The following is a 17,269-nucleotide window of genomic DNA, read 5'->3' on the forward strand; positions in this document are numbered from 1 at the left end:
ATACCGATGGTATTTGAAATATATGAAATAAATATGATAAATCAAATTTTTTATTTAAATATATAAAAAACAACAGAATACTAATTATGAAAGATATTTAGTACCTTCAAAATAATTAGAATAAACTAGAGACACAAAGTATAAACACGGATGTGACAGGGGCATATGTTTATACATCCGTGTTTATACTTTGTGTCTCTAGCAGAGTTCATAAAGGCGCTGGAGATCAGGATAAAATGCAACTTTTCTTTATTCCCATAATGCAACAAGTTTCGCGGAAGTTCCGCTTCATCAGGCACCGGATGAAGCGGAACTTCCACGAAATGCGTTGCATTGTGGGAATAAAGAAAAGTTGCATTTTATTCTGATCTCCAGCACCTTTATGAACTCTGCATTGTATGTACTATTTTCACACTCCTTAACTGCAGTATTATAGGGTATTCATTTTACATTGTTATGCGGTGTGCTTGCTCAGCTGGTATAAATGCATAGTTATAGTTATTGATCTCGCAAACCTCCAACTCTGCATACCTGCAGACTTGTCGCTGTTATTATGTATTTAAACTTTTTCTCTTTTAGTGTTTTTAAATGTATGTCCTTTTGATGCATATATGTTCAATAAAAGCTTATATATTTTTTGATCTACATACGCCTTTTTCTCTTGTTAGTTTACATTACCAGGGTACCCACGTCCTTTTTTAATGTCAACATTTTCATACAAAAAGTTCTAAATAGTCTGGCATTTTGGTTGCTCCTGGTGCTTAATCGCCAAAATTGATTAATAGCATAACAACCCGGTGAGCAGAATTTGCGTGCCCCAAGTTGGAATAACAGAGAACTGTCGCGTCTGTCTGTTAAGACATATGCACTAACCTTCTGACTAAACGCAGCTTACCTGTTACCGAGCTGTTTCCCCTAGGCCATTGTGACTAGGATTGTTACCGCTCCCTCGTCTCACATTTGGGGCTCTCACTTTGCGCTCTTCAGTTTATTAAGTGAGCGACAATTTAGGGTCATTTGGCTCATGGAGCAACCCAAATGCTGGAATACTCTCTCCAGCTGGTTGTTAGAAAATACAAGGACAGTGGTGGTGTCTCCAGCTGTTGCCGAATGGGAAATCTTATAGAGCATGACAATACTAGCTTGTCTGGCATGTCCAAATTGTATGTACTAATCTGTCCAAATATATTTCTCTTCATAATTGGAGGAATTTCTCATTGTATCTATGGCTATGTGAGGTGGAGCGGCTGTTGAGATCTAATTACATCATATGTTCTTCCAAGGTTGTATTTGGATGGAGTACAACTATTTTTGGTAAGCACATTTTTACACTTAGTGTTACCATCATATCCTCGGGTATCACACAAGGGAGATCATCCTATTGTCTTTTCTTTTCAAGAAGAAAACATAGCAGCTTTCTTTTAGAAATAGCGCCACACGTCCTCAGGTTGTGTGTGCTATTACAACTTGGCTCTGTTCAATTCAATGGAACAGAGCCGCAAAAACACACACAACCTGAGGACAAGAGTGGCGCTGTTTCTTGATTAAAGCAGCAATGGCGACTAATGGGCATCGGCCTTGGCATTGCCATCTAAAGACCTAGATTAATGTTTTCCATACAGTGTGCCTCCAGCTGTTGCAAAATTACAACACCCAGCCAAAGGCTGTCCGGGCATGCTGGGAGTTGTAGTTTTGCAACAGCTGGAGGCACACTGTTTGGAAAACAATGTTCTAGGTCTCCAAACTGTGGACCTCCAGCTGCTGCAAAACTACAACTCCCAGCCAACGGCTGTCCGGGCATGCTGGGAGTTGTAGTTTTACAACATCTGGGGGTGCACATTTTGAAGACCACTGAGGCTATCCAGCACCTACAGACATGGCTACCATATAGAACACAGTATTATCCATCTTGGTTTGTTTAATTTTACAACCAGCATCAATTTGTATTAGTTTTGTAATTTTCTTGCACGTTTTATTCATGTTTAACAAGTTTAATCTTTATTTTCTAATTAAAAATTCCCCAAAAATAAAAATAAATCACATCCATCCTATGAGCGCAGGTTTCGCGTTTAAGGCATTTTGGTCCCTGTCACTCACCGTAGCGCTGGGATTCGTTGCTAGGTAACACCCACAGTCGATTCGGGCCTGTGTGTTATTGTTAGGCCTGCCGGAAAGTACGATTCGCCTTATTCCTTATTGGTTTTGGGTGTTGTGCTGGCAGTAAGTAACTCGGAGGCAGGAGACCCGGCCGGGGACAGGAGCCGCCATGCTCCGGTGGCTGTTAGGCAGCAGAGAGCCGCAGGCCGGTGCAGAGGTAATACGTCTCCTCCGTGCAGTGTGTGATGGATATAATACATGGCCATATTATTCGGCCTGGTATGAGAGACCTGTAGGTGGCGCTGTCTCATTTACAGATAAGGGGGGCGCATGTATCAATAGTGTAGTAAGAGCGGCGCTATACTACTCTGAAGAGACGTGCGCCCCCTAATGGCTGTGCTCTACACTAGAATTACCCAATCTGTAACTCTCCTGCTGTTGCAAAACTACAACTCCCATCATGCTCTGACACCCTTGGGCATGGTGGGAGATGTTGTTTTACAAAAGCTGGGGAGCCGCACTGCTTTTAATGGCAAATGATGTTGTGATGTGTCATAGGTCAGTGGTTTCTAACCTGTGGGCCTCAGCCATTGGCTGTCCTGGTGTGCTGGGCGTTGTAGTTTTGCAGCAGCTGAAGGTGCACAGTTTAGAAACCACTGTTATGTCATTAGTAGGGGTTGCTATCATCTCAGGGCTCTCCTTCAATGTATGGGGGCTCACCCTTAGGCTCTGCTCTATTAATTTGCATAGCGCCAACATGTCACGCAGCGCTGTACACCTGATGTCCTCTCTCACACTGGTCCCTGTCCCCATTGGGATTCACAGTCTAAATTCTGGAGCTATAGAATAAATTAGTGTCTAATATTTGGTACCATGTGCAACAGAAAGGGGGCAACACATGGGGTTACCCAACGTGTGGTGAATAGGAGATTTGGGAACTGCCAAGCTATCTTGCATTGACTGTAAAGGCACTACAGTGGTCCCTCAACATACGATGGTAATCCGTTCCAAACGGACCATCGTTTGTTGAAACCATCGCATGTTGAGGGATCCGTGCAATGTAAAGTATAGGACAGTGGTCTACAACCTGCGGACCTCCAGATGTTGCAAAACTACAACACCCAGCATGCCCGGACAGCCGTTGTCTGTTTGGGCATGCTGGGTGTTGTAGTTTTGCAACATCTGGAGGTCCGCAGGTTGTAGACCACTGTTAGACTAAGTTGTACTCGCCTGTCCCCGCCGCTCCGGACCGTCACCGCTAGGGATCGACCGATTATCGGTATGGCCGATATTATCGGCCGATAATCACGATTTTGGGCATTATCGGTATCGGCAATTATCTTGCCGATAAGCCGATAATGCCCCGCACCGCCCACACCGCGACCGCCACCCCCTCGACCCGCCGCACCGCACCTTCGACCCACCGCACCGCGCCGCACCCCCCACTGTGATGCTAGGCGGTATACCGGTATGGATTTTTCCCATACCGCTATACCGGTCGGGCCCCTCCCCCACCCTCCGAGTCAATAAAAAAATTAAACTTACCCGTAATGGGGGTGGTCCAGGCCATCCTTCCTTCATGTAGTGTCCGGGGACGTTCCGGGTGGAGGGTGGTCCGGTCCGGGCTGTCCTTCTTCTCCCACGGTCTTCTTCTCCACTCCGGGCAGGCTCCGGCCTAGTACACTGCATAGACGCCGTGACGTCAGGTGCGTCGCTGCGCACGGGCGTCACTGCGCAGCGACGTCTATGCAGCGTACTAGGCCGGAGCCTGCCCGAAGTGGAGAAGAGGCCCGCCGGAGAAGAAGGACAGCCCGGACGGGACCACCCGGAACGCCCCCGGACACTACAGGAACGATGGATGGATGGCCCGGAGCACCCTGGCAGGTAGGGGAGAGAAGCGGGTGGCGGCGGCGGCGGCGGCCTATGGCCCCGCAAAAGCCACTGCAGATCATTGATTTAAAGCGCCCGCTTTAAATCAATGATCTGCAGCGGTGTTGCAGGGGGTTAAATAGCCGATAACTTATACCGGAATATCGGTATAAGTTATCGGCTATCGGCCCTAACCTGCAACGATTATCGGTATCGGTATTGGCCCTAAAAAACCGATATCGGTCGATCCCTAGTCACCGCTGCCCGGGATGTCGCTGTCCATCACTGTCGCCGCGTCCCCGATGCTCCGGCACGGCCTCTGCTTCCATCACGTCGACGGGACAGCGTGCGCAGCGACGTGATGACGTCGATGGAGAGTTACGGCGGTGCAGAGGATCCCGAAGAGGACGCGCCGGAGCCCCGAGGACAGGTAAGTGATCGTCTGCGGACCACATGGGGCACTGTAAACGGATATCCGGTGGCAGCTGAAGCAGTCTGCGCTGCCGGATAGCCATTTATGCGATGGCCCTGACATACAAAAGCATCGTATGTTGATGCTGCCTTCAACATGCGGTGGCCTCTGAGAAGCCATCGCATGTTGAAATTATCGTATGTCGGGGCCATCGTAGGTCGAGGGGTCACTGTATTAGTCTAGGACTCAGGGGGGTGGAAATAAAAAAAAAATACTTGTCCAAGGGACTAAAGCAGAACACAATCTACTTGTCCTGGTAGAAAAAATAAGTTCATACAAAATAGTCTGTAAATAAGGTCTTTATTAGTTTCTGCACTTCATTTTCCCCCCCTCGTCCTATAATAGCCATAACACTTATTTTTCCATCTACAGACCCATATGAGGCTTGTTTTTTGCAGAACCAATTATACTTTATGAAACCTTTCATTTTTCCATAACTTATGCTCAGAAACCAAAAAAAATTATTTGTGAGGTTAAATTGAAAAAAATTGAAATTGAAAATTTGGGGGTTTTCTTTTTTTTTTTTTCGCCATTCACCTTGTGGTCAAACTTACATATTATTTTAATACTTTAGGTCAGCCTGATTACACCAATACCAAATATAATTTTTTTTAATAAAAAAAAAAAATTCCTGACCCCCCCCCCCCCCTATAACATTTTTATATTTCCTGTACTGGGCTTTATGATGGCTCATTTTTGGGGCCGTAATCTGCTGTATATATCGGTACCGTTTTGGTATTGATCAGACTTTTTGAACACTTTTTTCTTCATTTTTTTCTGGGATATGATGTTATAAAAATGCAATTCTGTGAGGCTAAGTTTCCACTTGTTTTTGGAATATTGCCACCGCAGTTTTTGAGCCAAAGCCAGAAATGTATTCAAAAGGAATAGGACATATGAAGGAAGGACTTACACTTCTCCTCTCTTATGGATCCACTTCACATCCCCCCCCCCCCCCCATGTTTCTTGTTTCAGGGTAATTTCCCAGCAGAATGTCATTTGTTCAATGGAATTTTCTGATGCTTATTTCGGCGGTTGAATTTCTAGAGAAATAAGTGCCCATTCTGGGTGGTGCTTTTGTCAATAACCACCATGCCTTTTGTATGGCCTTTTTTTGGGCCAAAAATGCCACAATCAGACGTTAGCTGGAGAATTTAGGGAAGTATATAATGCCAGCCCCACATGATGTTTAGTTTTTTGGCCTTTTGTGGCCTTTTAGTCTAGGTTCACTCTATGTGAAAAATTCTGGTGGGAGAAAGTGAGTGTGGCCAAGCTGTGGTGCATAGACTGCAAAGGCCTTATTACAAATTGCAGCATGTTTCAGGGTCCCCTAACAAAACTCCATAAAAAAAAAAAACTAACGTTGTGTATGATTTATAATTCCTGCAACAAAAAGGACCTATGAGTGGAGGGTTAATCCAATATTATTTACATTTGACCGCTAAGCGATCACTAAGACCCTTTATTTCCCACCCGATATAAAACTTAACGTTTATTGAGCCAAGATTAAAATAACCTCACACATATTGATCCATAGTCCATTGATTGGCATGACACTGCATGCTATCTAATTGAATTGAAAAGATAGATTGTGGCTGCAGTCCACAATCTACAAGTGTGAGACAATTAAAATTCTAACACATTGCCCGCCCTGGCGATTTGCCTCTTAGCCCTTGATAAAGCCACAGCCTGTGGCGAAACGTCGAGCGGGCGGGCAATGTGTTAGAATTTTAATTGTCTCACACTTGTAGATTGTGGACTGCAGCCACAATCTATCTTTTCAATTCAATTAGATAGCATGCAGTGTCATGCCAATCAATGGACTATGGATCAATATGTGTGAGGTTATTTTAATCTTGGCTCAATGAACGTTAAGTTTTATTTCGGGTGGGAAATATAGGGTCTTAGTGATCGCTTAGCGGTCAAATGTAAATGATTTAAAATTCTGACCTAAGAATAGGACTACATGGTGTACATTTCGCTACTTGCACTAATGCTATTGAAAATGAATGTGGTCATTTTGCCTCACATCTGTGTAGAAGGCAGATTGCATTTAAATAATGGGACGGAAATATTTTGCATGCATTTTTTTTGTCCTGCAAAATGATGGACACCAGACGGAAATCTGACAGATCCCATTAAGTCAATTTGGTCTTTTGGGAAAATGTTGGGGTCCGTCATGCATTGGACTGACTTGCTCTGTTCACTTCTGAACAGAATGATGACGGCTCTGAAAAAAATCTTCTGATGTAGGAGCCTTACTGCAACGTGAATGGTGTCAGAGATCCAGGATGGTTTTCATGCTCACTGCATTATATGGGCCACAATTTATCTGCATTCCCTTTAGCAACGCAGCAGGGAGACACTGCGATCTTACTCCAGCCACAGTTGCCATATAGCAAATGTCTTATGGAGGAGACCCCTTATGTATAACCATGTCTCAGCTGCACGTAGACAATAGAGACCCTTGAATGTGTAGACCAGTGGTCTACAACCTGCGGACCTCCAGATGTTGCAAAACTACAACTCCCAGCATGCCCGGACAGCCAACGGCTGTCCGGGCATGCTGGGAGTTGTAGTTTTGCAACATCTGGAGGTCTGCAGGTTGAAAACCATTGGTGTAGACCTTGGATGAGGTCAGGGCTGCATCTGAGTCCCCACTATATGGTAGGTTGTCTACTACTGTCATATACACATGTGAGGAGATGGCTTTGTCATAGCTAAACTGATTTCCAGACTAAAGGGCTTTATAGAGCGCCTTAATTCTTTGGCTGCTTCTCAGAGATTTCTGTTACTGGAATTCTGACACCACCTTCCTGGGCTTTCTACCCATTTTTCCAGTATACTTTTTGATGGAACTTCCCGTAGTGTGCATGGAGCAGCAGAATCCAATTGAATCGGCCATTTTATAGCTAAAAAAATGGCCCAAAATACTGTGCATGAACATAGCCTAATATGTTGCAGAAATGTAAAGGGGTTATGCAGGAATAGAAAAACAGAGCTAATTTCTTTCAAAAACAGCTCCACGTCTTTCCCCAGGTTGGGTGTGGTATTACAACTTGGTTCTATTCACTTCAAAAAAACTGAGCTGAAGAACCACATCCAACCTGGAGACAGACCGGGAGCGGTTTTTGAAAGGAATTAGCTCTGTTTGCCTATTCCTGGATAACCCCTTTAATTGGGCTGATCGAGCGTCCTGCATCTCTGACACACATGCCCCTTATTCAGGTATATTTTAAATGTGTGCACGGCAATTCAGAGTGTGAACTGCGTAAAGGAGGAGGAGCCGCCACTCATAGCACTGAACTCTGCTGATTTTCTGTTTTGGAATCTCATTGCTGTGAGCATTTATGTCTGGTACCAATTTTATTAAATGATGCAAAATGTAAGTTATGCATTAATGTATGCAAAATATCACCCACCAGCTATTATGTAAGTTATCAGCCTACTGGTTGTACCAAGGCTCCTACTAAAATGTAATGAAACCTTTAAGAATCCAAAAGACTTCTTAGTAAATCATGAGAATAAAAAACACAATTTTTACCAGTTTTCCTCTAGGGACATGTTTACACTGTGGAATTTGCAAGCGAAATCAGACTGAAAAATTCCACTTAGAAATTCTCTTGTAGCAGAGTCCCTTTGTTTTCAATGGTATTCTGCTGCACCATTCATGAGGCAGGATTTTTTGCAGCAGAAACATTTGCAGTAGAAATCCTTATTCTAGCCTCCCCAGAAAGAATGAATATGTTAGTTCTTTCTGCGGAATCTGCTCGGAAATGCATTGCTGTCTACGGAGATGACGCATTTCCAAGTGGTCCTAGCGCCGGCATGATCTGCTGGCGCCCGTTGTCTGCTGACATTTTGCCGTGTGAACAAAGCCTTAAAGGGGTACTCCGGTGAAAAACTTTTTTTTTTTTTTTTTAAATCAACTGGTGCCAGAAAGTTTAAACAGATTTGCAAATTACTTCTATTAAAAAATCTTAATCCTTCCTGTACTTATTAGCTGTTGAATACTACAGCGGAAATTCTTTTCTTTTTGAAACCCCGAGCTGTCTGCTGACATCACGAGCACAGTGCTCTCTGCTGACATCTCTGTCCATTTTAGGAACTGTTCAGAACAGCATATGTTTGCTATGCGGATTTCCTTTTACTCTGGACAGTTCCTAAAATGGATAGAGATGTCAGCAGAGAGCACTGTGGTCATAATGTCAGCAGAGAGCTCTGTGTTCCAAATGGAAAATAATTTCCACTGTAGTATTCAGCAGCTAATAAGTACAGGAAGAATTAAGATTTTTTAATAGAAGTAATTTACAAATCTGTTTAACTTTCTGCCACCAGTTGATTTAAAAAAAAAAATATATATATATATAAATAAAATGAAAGTTTTTCAGCGGAGTACCCCTTTACTATCAGGTTGTCTCTCCTGTTGGTCCTGTGGTGGACTTGTTGGTTCTCCGGACATGTCTGCAGTGCCTGAAAAAAATGATGAAAATAAACATTTTCTGAAGAAGCTGCATTGTGCTGTTCCTATGTTAGTACTCCTGGAAATGTATAAATTAATTGACAACTATACAAAGCAGTCATGCAGCACTACTTACCTTAAAGGGGTATTCCAGGATTTTTTTTTTTATTTGACTTATGCTACACGGGCTTTAAAGTTGGTGTAGTTCATAATATAGTGTCTGTACCTGTGTGTGATGGTTTTCTCACAATTCTTCTGTGATTTTCACTCCAATATTTATTTTTATCAGCATATAAAATGACTGTTGTCTCAGATTTTTCCCAGGTTGCAATGCGGCCGAGACCTGAGTCACTACTCAGCTGATGACAGGGAGCCTGTCTGCTTCATTGGGTGGAGGGATCAATCTGCAACTAATGCAACAGCTGTAGGCACCCAGATTGAAGACCACAGGTCTTTTGAATGGATGCAGCTCATTTATGTTTCAATGGGTGGGGAGGCTGATGTGTGGGAGGGAGGAAGATGGAATTTTGGGATTTGTAGTCAAAAAAAGAAAAGTCAAACAGAAAATACCAGTTCACAAAAAGGTAGCCACAGTGTTATGGTAATCTCACAACATAGCCATTTATCCCCAAGACAAGCACAGATCCTTCCTAAGCATGTCCATTACTGCCTGCCAGGTACGTACTAAAATCACCTTACGGTGGAGAACCTCCTTTAACTAGAAAGAAGGGTAACAGCGTCTGAGATCCACAGGATAGGTGAGAAGTGTCTGATGGTAAGGGTGCATACAGGAAATGTTTTTAAGTGCTGGAGTACCCCTTTAACCTAAGAACAACACAATTCAACACAATTTATTTCACAATTTTATTTCAATACTTGAAATAAGTAAAGTATTTACTAAAACAGACATGTCAGGAGAGGCCACGGGTCCTCTAGAAGTACTGTATTTGGTAACAAATAATACATTATTACACTTTTCTGCCTGTGTTCTGTCAATAATGTCCTTTAACCCCTTAAGGACTCAGCCCATTTTGGCCTTAAGGACTCAGACAATTTAATTTTCACGTTTTCATTTTTTCCTCCTCGCCTTCTAAAAATCATAACTCTTTTATATTTTCATCCACAGACTAGTATGAGGGCTTGTTTTTTGTACGACCAGTTGTCCTTTGTAATGACATAACTCATTATATCATAAAATGTATGGCGCAACCAAAAAACACTATTTTTGTGGGGAAATTAAAACGAAAAACGCAATTTTGCTAATTTTGGAAGGTTTCGTTTTCACGCCGTACAATTTATGGTAAAAATGACATGTGTTCTTTATTCTGAGGGTCAATACGATTAAAATGATACCCATTATTATATACTTTTATATTATTGCGCTTAAAAAAAATCACTAACTTTTTAACCAAATTAGTACGTTTATAATCCCTTTATTTTGATGACCTCTAACTTTTTTATTTTTCCGTATAAGTGGCGGTATGGGGGATCATTTTTTGCGCCATGATCTGTACTTTTCTTTGATACCACATTTGCATATAAAAAACTTTTAATACTTTTTTTATAAATTTTTTTAATAAAATGTATTAAAAAAGTAGGAATTTTTGACTTTTTTTTTTTTTTCGTTCACGCCGTTCACCGTACGGGATCATTAACATTTTATTTTAATAGTTCGGACATTTACGCACGCGGCAATACCAAATATGTCTATAAAAAATGTTTTTTTACGCTTTTTGGGGGTAAAATAGGAAAAAACGGACGTTTTACTTTTTTATTGGGGGAGGGGATTTTTCACTTTTTTTTTACTTTTACATTTTTTTTTACATTTTTTTCACATTTTTTTTTTACACTTGAATAGTCCCCCATAGGGGACTATTCATAGCAATACCATGATTGCTAATACTGATCTGTTCTATGTATAGGACATAGAACAGATCAGTGTTTTCGGTGATCTTCTGCTCTGGTCTGCTCGATCACAGACCAGAGCAGGAGACGCCGGCCTCCGTGCGGCGTTATGAATGATCGGATCCCCGCAGCAGCGCTGCGGGCGATCCGATCATTCATTCAAATCGCGCAGTGCCGCAGATGCCGGGATCTGTATTGATCCCGGCACCTGAGGGGTTAATGGCGGACGCCGGCGGGTCCCATTGCCGGCGGGTCCCTGGCTGCGATCAGCAGCCGGGATCAGCCGCGCAGCATGACACGGGCATCGCTCCGATGCCCGCGGTTATGCACAGGATGTAAATGTACGTCCTGGTGCGTTAAGTACCACCTCACCAGGACGTACATTTACGTCCTGCGTCCTTAAGGGGTTAAAGGGGTACTCCCGTGGAAAACTTTTTTTTTTTTTTTTTAAATCAGCTGGTGCCAGAAAGTTAAACACTTCTATAAAAAAATCTTAATCCTTTCAGTACTTTTTGGGGCTGTATACCAAAGAGAAATCCAAAAAAGAAATACATTTCCTCTGATGTGATGACCACAGTGCTCTCTGCTGACCTCTGCTGTCCATTTTAGGAATTGTCCAGAACAGCATATGTTTGCTATGGGAATTTTCTCCTGTTCTGGACAGTTCCTAAAATGGACAGCAGAGAGCACTGTGGTCATCACATCAGAGGAAATGCATTTCTTTTTTGGATTTCTCTTTGGTGTACAGCCCCAAAAAGTACTGAAAGGATTAAGATTTTTTAATAGAAGTGATTTACAAATCTGTTTAACTTTCTGACACCAGCTGATTTAAAAAAAAAAAAAAGTTTCAATGGGAGTACCGCTTTAAAGGGGTTGTCCTGCCATACTGACCCACTGATCAGAACTCGGGTGTAAACAGGCACAACTGCACGCTGGGTGGTTGGGATGCCAGCCAGCCTGTAATACAGACTACACGATTCTGACCCGTGCACAGTACTTGATGGGCATCAGATTGGTGCATTTGTTATGTCAGTTCAGGCAATGCTTGGACGTTCCCTTTTTACGCTGCAAATACACATAACTTTTGTTTGGAGATTTTGTGCACTTCTTTTTTTCTCTTCCATGATTCCTTCTTTGTGTTTTTTTTTTTTTTTTTAATAGGCTGCAATAGTATAGGTGATTTTTATTTGGCATTGTATTCACTGTTTTCCTCAATATATTGATTTATTACATGACGCAAGGATTTCCATTGAAAAATTGGGGGGGGGGGGGGGGGGGGGGAAAGAACCCCAGAAAAAAAACACTTATTTTGCCAATCTTTTCATCTCACTTGTATGTCAGGTTAGGCCTTATCATTACAGCTCTGTAATGGTGAAAGTTATGTACTGTGTAACCTATTGTATCATGGTGATTATATTGTTTGCCTTGTAAAATTAAATGTGTCTCTTTGTTCCTATAGAAGACTGCTGTATTAAACATTGGGGAAGAACAGACCCAAAATCCATATACAGAGCTGACAGCCTTAAAAGCCCACCATGACATTGTGCGTTTCCTAGTACAGATAGATGACAACAGGTGAGATGATATCTAGCAATGTAAATTCAACATTGGTATATGGGAGAGTGGTGATATGTGTTTGGATTGACTGACTTTTCTATGAAATCTGTTTGCCCTTTTTTTGTGGACACAAGCTTCAGCTATTGTGAATGGTGTCTTATCTATATACTGGTGTAAACTGTTACTGTACTCCTGTATGTGATAATAAGGAGGAGACTGCTGGAAAGTGATCATTACAGAACAGGAAAACATATTGTCAGGCACTGGGCCCTTTTTAGACAACCCAATTGGAGACAGCAAATGAGCGCATATTGGTGATATTGAAACTTGTTTGCAGACCCTTTACAAGCCCCAAGCAATTGTGCGGCCCATTTAAATGAACACTATCACAATGAGCTTCTTCAGGATATAAGACTTGCTCTGAGACCTACACAATCAGTAGTCAGAATGCAGAAAGTGCAATAAACTTGTATGGGGCTTCTGCCATTCCCACTTTTGAATGAATCAATCTTGGAGCAAGTCTCTGGCTATGAGATCTCCCAGAACTTTAAAGGGGCACTCCAGTGGAAAACGTTTATTTATTTATTTTTATATATTTTTTTCAATCAACTGGTGCCAGAAAGTTAAACAGATTTGTAAATTACTTCTATTGAAAAAAAAGTCTTAATCTTTCCAGTACTTATTAGCTGCTGAATGCTACAGAGGAAATTATTTAATTTTTGGAACACAATGCTTTCTGCTGACATCACAAGCACAGTGCTCTCTGCTGACATCTTTGTCCATTTTAGGAACTGTCCAGAGCAGCATATGTTTGCTATGGGGATTTTCTCCTACTCTGGACAGTTCTTAAAATGGACAGAGATGTCAGCAGAGAGCACTGTGCTCGTGATGTCAGCTGAGAGCTCTGTGTTCCAAAAAGAAAATAATTTCCTCTGTAGTATTCAGCAGCTAATAAGTACTGGAAGGATTAAGATTTTTTAATAGAAGCAATTTACAAATCTGTTTAACTTTCTGGCACCAGTTGATTTAAAAAAAAAAAAAAAAAGTTTTCCACCGGAGTACCCCTTTAAATGGGCACTGTCACCAACTTTATTTTTTGATATGTTGTAGTACTTATGTACTACAACATATCTCTAATATACTTTTATTATTTATTTTTTCATTAAAAAGGTTTCATTTACATTTAAAAACCGGCTACTGAAAAAGGACTGATTTTGAAGTGACAATCAGTCCTTTTTCAGTTAGGCTGCACTCGCTCCCTGCCTGTCAATCAGACAGGCGGGAGCGAGCGCATTGGCTCCCCGGCCACTGGCTGGGAGGCCACTCCACCCGCACATCGTTGCCGCCGCTGTCCCTGCACGCCCGCTGCCGGACTCTGCAGTAACTGCAAGTGTAATGAGGGAACGGGGTATGCGGGGGGGGGGGGAGGAGGGAACGGGCTAGTGCCGTAGCGGGGGGGGGGGGGGGGGGGACGTGCTAGCAAAAAAATAAAAAATAAAAAATAGGATGGTGGGAGCTACCCTTTAACCCCTTGGGGACGGACCCCATTATGACCCTGAGGACAGGAGCATTTTTTTTTTCAAATCTGACCTTTTATCACTTTATGCATTAATAACTCTGGGATGCTTTTACTTATAGATTTGATTCCGAGAGTTTTTTTTTCGTGATATATTCTACTTTATGGTAGTGGTAAATTTTTGTCAATGCTTGCATCATTTCTTGGTGAAAAATTCCAAACTTTCAGGAAAAATTTGAAAATTCCTTTTTTTAAGGAAAAAGGACATGTCAAATAAATTATATATTGATTCACATGTACAATATGTCTACTTTATGTTGGCATGATAAAGTTGACATGTTTTTACTTTTTGAAGACATCAGAGGGCTTCAAAGCTATTTTTCACGAAAATTTCTAAATCTGAATATTTCAGGGACCAGTTAAAGGGGTATTCCAGGCAAAAACTTTTTTTTTATATATCAACTGGCTCCGGAAAGTTAAACAGATTTGTAAATTATCAGAAGGCAATGAAGGAATAGAATGAATCGGCAACTCACCAGTCTTCTCTTTAGAAAAGGTTCCTTTATTCAAACATACTCACAGCATGAAATGCAATTTAGGGAGAGGGATCGGTGCAGGGGGGGTAAAATGTAGTAGGCGACAGATTCTGTTTCACTCGTTATACGAGCTTCATCCGGCCATGTCTACCTGGAACTCCGTGCTGCTCCTAATACAGGTGAGCGGCCAATCAGAAACTATTTTGGACCGCCCATCTGATCTGACGTAGCTGGTGATGCTTCTTAGGGCATCGCCATTGGCTTTTAGTCGCCATTTTGAAAGTACGTCAGTAGAAGTTAGCAAAAAATTATATACTTGTAAAAAAATGTGTATATAGTGATACATTTAAAAACAAGGTGCATAGTCAACTTTCTCGTTAAGGCCAAGTGGACCTGCTGCAGCAGTATGTATAATCCAGTAAGTTTCTCTTTGTAATAAATACTGGTCGATGTTAATCCCAGGTTTAGATTTAACTCTTTCGATCCCGGCAAATTTTAAATTGTCAGTTTTTCCTCTGTGGGCCTCTATCATATGGGTTACAAGTCTAGGTGCTCCTTTGAGTGTGCGGAAAGAATATAGGTGTTCCCTAATTCTTGCGCATAATTGTCTTATAGTTTTCCCGATATAATAGAACCCACAGGGACAAAAAATGACATAAACCACATATTTTGTTCTGCATTTGATGAGTTCTGATACTGTATGCGTTATTGCTCCTATCCTCATTGTTTTATATTCGGCGTTGAATTTGCAGAAGCTACATGTCCTGCATGCGAAATTTCCCTTCGGAGTCAGTTTTTCAAGCCATGTACCTTCTGCATTCTTAGTTTTCTCCTGTTTCTTTAGGATATTTCCCATCGTTTTATTTTTTCTGTACGAGATTAGGGGTTTTTTCAACGCTATATTCTTCAATTCTACATCACTTTCAAGTATATACCAATTCCGCCTAATAGCTTGTTCTATGGTTTTATTTAATGAAGTATTCTGGAACGTGAATGTAAAACGTTTCTGATCTGGTGAAATGAATTCCTTATTTTTCTTGTTTTTTAATAAGCTAACTCTTTCTATTTCTGTGGCTTTTTTTCTACTTTCTTGTATTAATTTAAGTGGATATTGCCTTTCTCTTAGTCGCTGTTGTAGATCGTCTGCCTGTTCATTATATGTACTCTCGGATGCATTATTTCTTTTTAGGCGGATAAATTGTCCATAAGGGACACCCTTCTTTACTGTTGCAGGATGCGAACTATGATAGTGAAGAAGGGTATTCTTCGCCATCTTTTTTCTATAACCTGTACTTACTATTTTATTCTGGTTTACAGTTAATCTAACGTCAAGAAATTCTATTGTTAGACCGCCGAAATGGGACGTAAAAGCTAGATTCATAGTATTAGTATCATTCAAATATTTAACAAAATTCTCAAATAATAATTCGGTTCCTTCCCAGGCTATTAGTATATCGTCGACATAACGGGCATAAAATTTCAAATGCCCGATAAAAGGATTAGTCGACGAATATACATATTGCCTCTCGAACTCTGCTAAAAAGAGATTGGCGTATGTACAAGACACCGGGGTACCCATCGGGGTCCCGGTGTCCTGTCTATACCACCGATCTCCGAAAGTGAAAGTACTATTCGTTAAAATGAAAAATAACGCTTCAGTGACGAATCCTGTAAATTGTTCTGATTTTTTAGACCTTCTCAACCCCTCTTTTACAGCCTGTACACCCGTATCATGCGGGATACGGGTGTACAGGCTGACCACATCAATTGAGCACAACTTCCAATCTTGTTCCCAGTTTAAATCCTCCATCATCTGTAATAGATGTAATGTGTCTTTAATGTAAGCTGGTATTGCTCTGAGCATGGGATTTAGGAGCCATTCTAGGTAATGAGATAGATGTTCCGTGACAGATCCCACTCCCGACACGATGGGTCGTCCTGGGGGTGGGATCTGCCCCTTATGTACTTTAGGCAGGTGGTACCAGGTAGCTGGTCTAGGTGTATCGGGTATGAGACGCTCAGCATTCTTTTTGGCCAGAATGCCTTTTTCTACTGCTATATGAAGAAAAGATGTTAGTTTGGACAGGATTTTTTTCGTGGGATCGGATTTTAGTGGAGTATAAGTGGCGGTGTCTTGCAATTGCCTTTCGGCTTTGGCTAAATACATGGATTTATACATAACGACTACCGCCCCTCATTTATCTGCCCGAATTACCTGTAAATCCTCTCTATTCTTCAGTGTGGTTAAGGCCATAGTTTCTGCTTTAGATAAATTAATCGGATTCTCTTTATAAATAATTGATTTAACATCTTGCATCACTGCATTTTGGAAGAGGTCCAGGCTACTCCCCGGGAATATCGGGTGGTTAAACCTGGATCGCTTCTCTTTATTAAAGCGTGGGTGCTCAACTTCTTCTATAGCCATAGGATCACTGAATTCACTAGCTAACATTTCTAAACAGTCTATCTCTAACTGTGTGCACTCCATAGGAAAGAAACCTAGACCTGTGGCGTCCACAGGTAAATCTGCTGTACATTGTTCATGCTCATGAGGTTTTTTATTAGAAAAAAACTTATAGAGATTAATGTCTCTTAATGATTTGGCTAGATCGATCTCAAATGTAACGGGGTTGAATTTTTCTATCAGTCCGTAATTTAAACCTTTCGAGAGAAGAGTGTCCGTGACAGAGTCGAGAGTCTCTGATGTAAGGTTTATGACGTTGGATTTCGTCAGCGCTTGAAGATCATTCATGTTTCGGTTTTTCTCTTTTTCGGATCTCTCGGCTTTCTTTGGTCTTCCCCGTCTCGTATGTTTATTTGTCCTAAAGGGACTATTTCATTTTTGTTCTCTAGGG

General features: G+C 41.6%; 1 protein-coding gene across 1 annotated transcript in view; it reads left to right on the forward strand.

Moving 5' to 3' along the window:
• Positions 1–1,986: 1,986 nt before the first annotated feature.
• Positions 1,987–17,269, forward strand: part of WDR41 (WD repeat domain 41) — a 62,126-nt gene continuing 46,843 nt past the window's right edge. Inside the window, exons 1-2 of the mRNA XM_056541655.1 lie at positions 1,987–2,314; positions 12,265–12,380. Coding sequence (XP_056397630.1) covers positions 2,267–2,314; positions 12,265–12,380 — 164 coding nt within the window. The 5' untranslated portion in view covers positions 1,987–2,266. The remainder of the gene's footprint in view (positions 2,315–12,264; positions 12,381–17,269) is intronic.

This window comes from Hyla sarda, chromosome 1 (assembly GCF_029499605.1).
Source record: "Hyla sarda isolate aHylSar1 chromosome 1, aHylSar1.hap1, whole genome shotgun sequence".
Classification (NCBI taxonomy): Eukaryota; Metazoa; Chordata; class Amphibia; order Anura; family Hylidae; genus Hyla; species Hyla sarda.